Source organism: Oryza sativa, chromosome 11, assembly GCF_034140825.1.
Source record: "Oryza sativa Japonica Group chromosome 11, ASM3414082v1".
Classification (NCBI taxonomy): Eukaryota; Viridiplantae; Streptophyta; class Magnoliopsida; order Poales; family Poaceae; genus Oryza; species Oryza sativa.
This window is the reverse complement of record NC_089045.1, coordinates 5,454,759-5,463,988: the sequence shown is the minus strand read 5'-3', so window position 1 is coordinate 5,463,988 and position 9,230 is coordinate 5,454,759. Positions and strand designations below refer to the sequence as shown.

Genomic DNA, 9,230 nt, shown 5'->3' with positions numbered 1-9,230 from the left:
AACAACTACATGTCAGCAAAATTCATCAGCACTTGAAACCCATCAGCCAAGATACATCATGGCCTGGCCAATCTTGCATTTTACACACAGATAATCTTCATTGTAATGACAGTATGGAAGTCCCTTGCCTTATGCAGGGTTTCATTGTAACGAGCAACTCTATGGCTGCAACAGAAACAAGATGGACAACATATGCAGGTCAACCTGAATATTTCAAGAAAAATCTCCACCACAATGGTTGAAATCTTTCAAAAAGAAAGAATGCCAGTTTTCTTGCCAGTCAGATCTCGCGACAAGCCTACGAAAACATTCCTGATACTTTTTTCCACTACTAAATTATGGCAGCTTATACAAAGTCAAGTAAGGCTACAAAGAGAGAATCCCCAGGCAAAGAAAGATATCAGAACATATGCTTGCTAAGGGCGGAAGGTGGAGGGGACGATAAATTACATATCGGATGTCATCTGACATGGAAAAAAAGGGAGGTAAAACTTCTTTTCCGGGTAAGAAGTAACACCGTACCATCAAAGGATAGCAACAGGTGCAGGCAAGGCTCTAATCCTTTTAACTCTATCTTTCGGTAAGACAACTGAAGCAAGCAGCAAAATGCCATAGTTGCACAACACACAAGCAGCTAAACGAACAATTACAACATACAGTTGACAGGCTCAGATGCTTGCTGTCGCGAATGACCTTTTTCCATGACAGCATTATTGCAAAGGCCAAATGCTTTGACACAGTTCGAGGTGTTGGCACTCTTACTGATGCTTCATAAGCAATGAGGCCAATGAGAGCAGCCGTGTTGTCGAACTTGTAATGTTCTATCTTTATTGAGATGGTTTCCAGTCATACTGAAGGTTATTGAAGCTGTTTGCTGCTCTAAGTCCATTCAACAGTTGGTTTCCTAAGTCATGTTGCTGCTGCTGCTGCTGCTGTTGATGTTGCTGTTGCTGCTGTAGTTGGCCCAACTGTGATAGGTCATGTGCACTGTGATTCATTCCCATCCTACCACTGATTGCCATCGCATTGTTCACCATTGCAGTTCTCAATCCACTAGCTGCATGATTTGGACCTAGCCCACCCATGGCCCCAAACCCCATTCCTCCCATTCCTGAGTTATTTGTAACAGCATTACCAACTAAACAATTAACTCCGTTAACACTAGATGTAAGTCCGTTCGGTCTTTTCATGTCATTCCCAAGCTGGCCAATACCATTCATCTGCGGTGACATCATCAAATCTTGCAATATTCTCTGAACCGAGCTTTGGGACTCATTTGGCTCAGGCTCCTGAGGCCGAGTAGCAGGTGGCTGCATTGGCGGTAGGTTTGATGATGTGGTTGGGGAGCTGAGTTGGTTTGTGCTCTGAGGGGCAGGCATCATGTTGTTATTGGATGTTGTTGGCATGGGTGAAGGAAAAGAGGTAGATGGATTTGACTGCAGTGAGGTTGTCGAGTTCACCTTGGGAATTGCAGCACTGTTTCCACTGGTATATGGACCATTAGCACTGCTCATTGGATGATCTTGTCTAGAGTTCATTGAACCTTGGAGGAGCCCAACAACGGATGGTGAAGGTGCAGACGTTGAGGGTGCACAGCTGAGAGAATTATTTGATGTCACATCTGCATTTGCAGAGGCAGAAGCCTGCACACCGGTCATGGGAGCAGCATTTTGACCGCTTTGGTTTGAACTCTGCGGTATAGATTGCTGCTCTTCAGGCTGTTGCTGCTGTGACTGGTGAGGGCTGACCCCTGATGAAGTCCTCCGAGGAAAGCTATGCAAACTAGCTGAAACAAATAATAGCAGTGTGGTGTTAAATTAACACTAGCAACAGACTACCATGTTCTTTGGCTAGAGACAAAAATCAGCAAGGGTATCTCAGAATAAGTTCATTCCAAGTATGTTATGAAGGTTGAATAAACAAAAACAAATGAAACAAATATCTGGCGAAAAAGCAACTAGAAAATGCAGGAAACCAGCCCTCTACCAACAGTCTCAATTGAAACACATGTTATTAGTCGCTGGTTGGAAGTTGTGACAGATCAATAACAGCATGTTACTCATCTGAGCATGTATTGCATGCTCTACTTCCTTGTTAACTACACTACTGAATTTGGGAAATGGATAAAAATTGTACAGCCTGGAAACTTGTCTTCATAAAAAATAGTGAATAGAACGTACAATCAAAAGAAAACAAACGGAGGAGTTGTAGAAGTACAACTGATCATATAATATGTGAAGATTACTTAATGCTAAACAAGATGACATGAGATCAGATGAGACTGCACAGTAAACAGAAGATAAAAACGACGTACCAATTGGTCCAGATCCATTTTGTCTGCTGTAATCAATTAAATCTTTCATACAGTTTACCACCTCTGCAATCTGGAAGTACCAATGTTTCAGATGACAAAATAATAGGTCAGATAAAACAGTTTCAACGAAGTAGAGGATGGCAACAGGTGCCACAAGCCCACAACAAAGAATAATAATAGTCCTATGTACAAAATGCCGACTTTTGCATATGATAATAATCTAAATTTGTTGGATGTAGAAATCCAGAACAGATGATAGAAACAGATTCATGTAAAAGTGTACCTGAAGGCAGCGCACATATCGTTTTGTGTATCCCAGATCATTAACCAATGGCACCTCCAGTGCTTTAGCCAATTGGCGGGCACATGCAACAAACCTAATGGTAAAAGATTGAAATATAAGTACAATTTGCAGAACTCAAATGTCGTTTCTCTCAAAAAAAGAATCAAACAGCAAAACAAAATCAATAAAAGTTGGTACATAAACTTTTATTAAATACATAAAAGTTGGCACAGAAATGGTCAGCAAGGAAAGTGGGCCCTGAAAAGCACACATTTTTCTACCCTCATAAGTAGGTATTTCTACGACATAAAATTCATTAAAGCAAAATAGTGTACTTAAGCAAACATACCAAAGGTACTAAAGGGAAAAAAGCAATAAAACAATCCTCAAATGCAAAAAGATCCTTCAAGTAATGCACACTTGAAAGATCTGAATTGAGGGAAAAGTTGTAGACCCACACCATCACCACCTCTTTTTTAAATAACTTAATTATTTGATCTATCCCTAAAAAAAACAATAGTATTTCTTGTCAATAGATAGTGACCTCTACAGAAGGAGATAAGCAGATGATAAACAGAATACATGTGAAACATCTTGCTTGAGCATGTCACCGTAATATCCAGTATCATGTGTGTAATCCAAGTCTCCAAGATCCCTTACTAGCTAAAATGCTACCTTCTATAGCAACAACATTTTTATGTAATTGTTATCTCAGAAATGGATTAAGGTCAACTTTTATGGAGAATAAATGCATGGCATCTAAGAACACATAAATTATTTATCTTCCCTAACAGAATAAGAACACATGGTGCTAGAACAATACCATACACCCATAGGTCCAGAATACTTTGCACTGATATTTTTTCTGTATACACATCCAACATCACTTAACCATCCACATCATAGACCTGAGATGAACATGGACGTGAATAAATGGCCAGTGTTCCCCTGGAAGCTTAACCTTTTAGGGGGCTGATGGTCAGTGAGCTAAACTTATCCAAAATCACTGGGTCGCAAACCTTCAAAATTCAGTGGTTATCCCCACACCTTTGTTTTGCGTAACGCCTTCACACACTACAGTGGCATTAAAAGAATGTTGTATATTTGTAAAACATCTCATTCTGTAGTCTCAACTATATATTTTAATAGATATTTCGCCTATATGGGTTAATGCACATGTCAAACATGCAAAATATGTAACACAAAATATGTTAATTCCACATGTTACGCTACTTGAATAATGCTGCTCTAACTTGCCTTCTAACTAGACCATTGTAAGTGCTCCTCAATAGTAACTTTCTTATCAGGCATAATTTGTCTCAGAGATCCAATTAGAAAAAGAAATAAATGAAATTTCCATAGAATGTTTCAAATAAGTAAATTTCCATCTACTACATGCAGAAAGGCTGTATGCATGTAGGACCTTCTTCCGTGGCCTTCCTTGGCCACAGTTTTGGATGCGTCTTAATCGAAATACCTCGGGGGAATGCGTGTAGTTCAGTAGAGAATTACATGCAGGACTGCATACATCACAGAGTACAGTACAAAACTACCGTGCCATGAGGAACTCAACCAGTGGACCAGAAAACCACATATGCCTCACGCCATTTGCACAGCACTGTGTTTTGGCACTTTGGGGGCACTTGGACACTAGGCAGGTGCCTAGCCAGCAATTAGCAGTAGTTATATTCAGTGAAAATCCATCATATACCAATTATAGCCAGTAAAAAGAACAGGTTAAAGGAAAAAAGTCCCGCTACAACAATAATCCTAGACCAGGTCTCTGTTTAGACCCTACTCAAAGCACTAACGTACTCTAGAATTAACTACTTGTAGATGGCAGTTATGTCTACCTGTCATGTTTTGAGGACGGTGTAAACAGAGACTTGGTCTCGGAGAATTATTTTCGCACCTACTCAGGGCAGCCTACTACTAGTAACCACTCAGACACACAATCTACAAGCCCATATCTCCACCCTCTCCCTCCTTCCCTAAATCATGCCCCCAAACCAGATCAACAGCCATCTCTTCTCTCAAGTGAACCCAGGAGATCATCCTCTTCGCCTCATCTTCTCCTAAAGTCCTGATCTCATGATCCTATGTATTTCTCAGACTCTCGACACCTCTTCACATGCTGCTGCTGCTGCTCCGCTTTCTCAAGCTTACTGGTGGCAGCATCAAGCCAACAGACAAGTCTGCAGGCAATGAGAAAATTGAATACATGCCATCCTCAAAAGTGGGTTTCACTGAAATGCCATCTCTTAAGTGGGATTCGCTAAAATGCCACTCTCAAATGGTAGCTACTTGCTAGAATGCCATTTCATCCCTTTTTAATTCATTTGTTTAATTTTGCCCTCTTTTGCAACTTCAATTGATGAAATTGCACCTGCCATGGATTGAGGCAGAAACAGAGGAGAACAACTCAAGCTCCTGCATCGCCGCCCGTACCACCGGCCTTTTCCAGCTTCCATGCCGGTGTCCTCCCCAAGCTCTCGCACCAGCGGCCTCCTTCAGCGCCACCGCAGCCTCCTCAAGCAGCAGTGGCCTCCTCCAGCTCCATTGCACGCCACCAACCTCATCATGCTCGTGCGCGAATATCCTCATGGAGCTCTGCCGCCAGCTGTCCTCATCGGGAGAGTGCGGTGGCGTGCGGTGGGTGCACAACGGCGTTGGTCCCATCCTTCCTGATGCGGGGTGGCCAGAGCTCAGTAATGGCGCCGCATTGCTGACGGCAGCCACAGCCCAGCGAGACAGAGAGAGAGAACGAGCGTGACGTATTTTGGTCAGCTCATCAAGAAAAACAGGGCAAAATTCATTTGATTGAGAATAAATGGAAGAAATGGCATTGTGGTGTGTTGCCCTATTTGAGAATGACATTTTAACGAAACCCATTTGCAGGATGGCATTCCAGTGAAACCCACTTTGACAACGGCATAATGTCAATTTTCTTACGGGGGATATAGACATCGAACCAGAATGCAAAAGATAAGGTAACTGGCAGGATACAAAGAGGAGCCAGATCGGAGTTCTTCCACATTGTGTATGCCCTCACACTACCATTTGACTTCTAACTGAAAATTCATGTACATCCATTATATAGTGCAAATCTATCTAGTGCTATGACACAAAATCTAAATGGTTAGGCTACGGAATACTAGTATTTAACTATTTGTACAGCTTGGCCCTGAACTCGAAGAATGAGACAGAGGCTACGTCCCATTTTGGAAGACAGCTCACGCTAGCATAGAGTTAATAAAAGTATTTACACTAGTAGACACGGCTTCTTTGCAATTGCAAATAAGATAAATTTCAAAAGAACACAAAAATATGCATATCGGAGCAAGGTGGATAAAGCATTAATGATTTTGCAATAAACTGAACATGGAAAGTATTGAGGGCATCAGAGAAAATCTCCTTACGAGTTGCAATTATTCTGCATGTCTTGAGTTGACAGATTTGTCGAATTTTGAACAGCGCTTTGGTATTTTTGCACAACTGCGCCCAGTTGACTAACCTGCTTAGAAACACCAAGCGTCACAAAATATATTGAACCCTTTCCCATTTTGCCCAAAAATCAGAATATTGAAATAAGACATTTGTCTTGAATAAAAATCTCTATATAGCTATAGGGCTAAATACCTGTGGTATTATTGATCTCCGTGGAATAAGTTCCTCGTGTCGCCTAGCACAAAACTCCCAAGACGCGATCTTCAAGAAAAGGAAACATGCTTTAGTTCAAAAGGCACCATTTATTATACAACTAATTTTAAAGGCCCACCAGTAACCAAAAAAAAAGACAAATAATAAATTAAAAATATAATACCTTGAGATCTGGATTAAAAACTATCCTTAGATGTCCTTCGCGTACCACACGCAATTGCTCGAATACACTTTCCTGGATAGCTTTGGTATAGTCCAAAACAATCTGGCCAGAGGCATTCTGCGATTCACGTGGCATGTCCACATATAGTAATTCTTCCAATGTACCACTGGCATATTTGATTTGGCACAACCGTGGTAACACCTCAACTGTGGTCTCTGTAAAGGTGTAGTGGCATAAGTGGATGTAAAAACAGAATTGACAAAGAAACATGTGCAAATTAAAATAATGCTTACCAAAGCCTCGCCCAGGCTTCCGATTGCATATCTCACAATGCCATACATCCTACAAGGGCAAATATAGAGAACTTCAACTAACAATTTGAAAGGAAATTTAAAATGTGAGGCACTGTCACTACTCTGCACCTGCCAATTAAATAATAGAACAGAACTTCCTTGCATAAGAAAATATATGAACAAGATAATCTATATTCTAGATTAAAAAATGGCAAGTCGGAAACAGCACATCAAACCTGAGGGAAAACTCCAGTAGTTTGGCGACCACTTCCATAGAGAGATACACACCACCTCTTTTTAGCATTTGGAGAAAAATACTCATTGACAAAATTTCTCCAGTACTCAATATTGTTATCCTGCACCAAAAGGAACAAATAGAGACACTAAACTGTAAGCGCATGGCCTTCACATAACACTAAATTACTTGTTAGGAATAACCCAAAAACTTGCCTGTGGCCTGTTCTGTTGATGATACATGTAATGGGTCAATCTCTTTGCGCAGGTTCCGGGCTCATAAGGGGCCGACTTTCCTGGAGTTCTCATGTTTAGACTCTGTTGGCGAAGTAGCTGCTGCTGTTGTAATTGGTTTCTCTGCAAAGGCAGATTCTTTAGAATCTGTTGTTGTTGTTGCTGCTGTTGCTGCTGCATTTGCAATATCCGTTGCTGTTGCAAAAGGTTCAGTTGAGCAGCCGCAGCAGCTTGAGGGTTCTGCTTTGTCAGCTGCAGCAAATGTTGCTGCTGCTGTTGCTGTTGCAGGAATGCTGATGGGTCTGAAGTCGGCTGCTCCATCTTCACCGCACTCAAACTTCTTAGAGCTTGCAACTGCTGAGGCTCAATTTTAACATTGCTAGCATGGCGCATCATCTGGGCTGAGCTGTTCTGGTCAGGCTGCCCCATCTGCGGTTCCAATTTGACCCCACCTGTGCTGCCACCATTCTCCAACTTCACTGTAGCCTGTGGCTGCTGTGGTGGTTGCGGTGGCAAATGTTGTTGGTTGTAAGACATTGGCAGTTGCTGATGATGCTGCTGCTGCTGCAAGTCGTGCATAGCATCCAGCTGCTGTTGTTGTTGCTGATGTTGCGGTGGTTGATGCAGATTATCTGAACCCAGCTGATTGCCCAAACTAACTTGCGACGATGAAGGAAACGAGAGAGGATCAGAACCTCCCACGCCAACCAAATCGCCAGCACCATCAAGCCCTCCTCTCTGCTGCTGGAGGGTATTCATTGGAATCCCACCACCACCTGGCATCAACCCCGGACCGAGCATATGTCCACCATTCCCAAACGGCCGGTTGAGCAGGGAGGAAACATTGGAGCCACCTCCCAGCAGGCCATTAGCACCAAACTGCGTGCGCGGCGACACAAGGGATGAGAAGGGCGACTGCGAAGGAATCATGCCTCCGCCACTGCCCATCCCCTGCTGACCACCACTAAGCAGGCTTGAGCTCGTCCGGAGCAGCGAGGCGGCGGCGCCCACCGGCTGCCCGGGACCCATCGGGTTGAGCGGCCCCGACGGCATCATCCTTGCCAGCAATGACAAAGTGCTCCGAAGCTCCGCACAAACCGCAGCAAGATATCGCGCGCCTTTACTCAGCTCGCCATCCTTCCACCGTAAGATCCACCGGAATTGAGCAAGAACGAGCAGTCATCCCTCAAACTCTCCCTCCCCCCGAAATCCACCCGCAACAACGAGGGCAACAAAAAAAACCACCACCAAATCCACCCCGAGAAGAAGCCGCGCGCGCACCACCGCAAACCAGCACCGGAATTAAGCAACACCGAGCTCCCGAACACCTCCCAGATCGCATCCCTCGCTTCCCAACCCCACGAACCCGAGCAAAATTAAGCACCAGCAGCAGCAGTAGCAGCAGCAGCAGAAGCCACACCACCCCACCTCACCTCACACCTCACCACCAACAGCAACACGAGCACACCGCCACAAACTCCACGCGCTCACGCACAAATCCGGCGATCCGGAGCTCGGCCGCGCGCGCCAAATCGCCCCCCCGCCCCACCACCGGCGCCGCCACTTCCCGACCACCACCACCACCACCTCACCTCCGGCTAGGGTTTAGCTCCTCCGCCGCCGCCGCCGACGTGGGCCAAATTCACACAATAAACAAAAAAAAAAAAGAAAAACTCGCGAGTTTGTTAATCCCCTCACTTTTTCTTCTCTCTCTCTCTCTCTCTCGCCTTCGCGATGGGATTTGGCAGAGAAGAAGAAGAAGAGGGAGAGGAGGAGAGAGAGAGAGAGAAAGCGAGGAAGAAAAAAGAAAACGAAAAAAAAAACAAAACGGAGGAGAAAATGGCGAGACTTTGTCCTTGCGGACGTCAAAAATATCCGCTGGATTTGATTAAGGGGGAAGGCACAGCGAACGCGGGGGTGACGGGCGCTGCCACTCGCTGACACGTGGGGCCAGGGGTGGTGGGGCCCACGTGGGTGTGAGTGGGGCGGGTAGGGCTTTGGGTGGTGGTAAGGTTAGGGGAGGGGTTGATTAGAGAGGGGGCGTTGGGT

General features: G+C 44.3%; 1 protein-coding gene across 1 annotated transcript; it reads right to left on the bottom strand.

Annotated features, from left to right (window-relative positions):
• Nucleotides 1–295: 295 nt before the first annotated feature.
• LOC4350031 (transcriptional corepressor SEUSS) lies at nucleotides 296–8,906 on the bottom strand. Its single transcript, XM_015761287.3, has 9 exons — nucleotides 7,164–8,906; nucleotides 6,950–7,069; nucleotides 6,714–6,762; nucleotides 6,421–6,635; nucleotides 6,237–6,305; nucleotides 6,017–6,111; nucleotides 2,598–2,691; nucleotides 2,315–2,384; nucleotides 296–1,786 (listed from the first exon to the last, which is right to left on the bottom strand). Exons 1-9 carry the CDS (start codon nucleotides 8,235–8,237, stop codon nucleotides 828–830), a joined length of 2,745 nt encoding a protein of 914 aa, XP_015616773.1. The 5' UTR covers nucleotides 8,238–8,906; the 3' UTR covers nucleotides 296–827.
• Between the last annotated feature and the right edge of the window lie 324 nt (nucleotides 8,907–9,230).

Bases quoted from the DNA above. Each gene is read 5' to 3' on its own strand.
- LOC4350031 (XM_015761287.3), bottom strand. From the start codon at position 8,237: ATGATGCCGTCGGGGCCGCTCAACCCGATGGGTCCCGGGCAGCCGGTG. The intron at 6,763-6,949 runs GTTTGATGTGCT...TTGCCCTTGTAG, and splicing joins CTACTGGAGTTTTCCCTCAG to GATGTATGGCATTGTGAGAT. The intron at 2,385-2,597 runs GTACACTTTTAC...TGGTACTTCCAG, and splicing joins GATATGTGCGCTGCCTTCAG to ATTGCAGAGGTGGTAAACTG.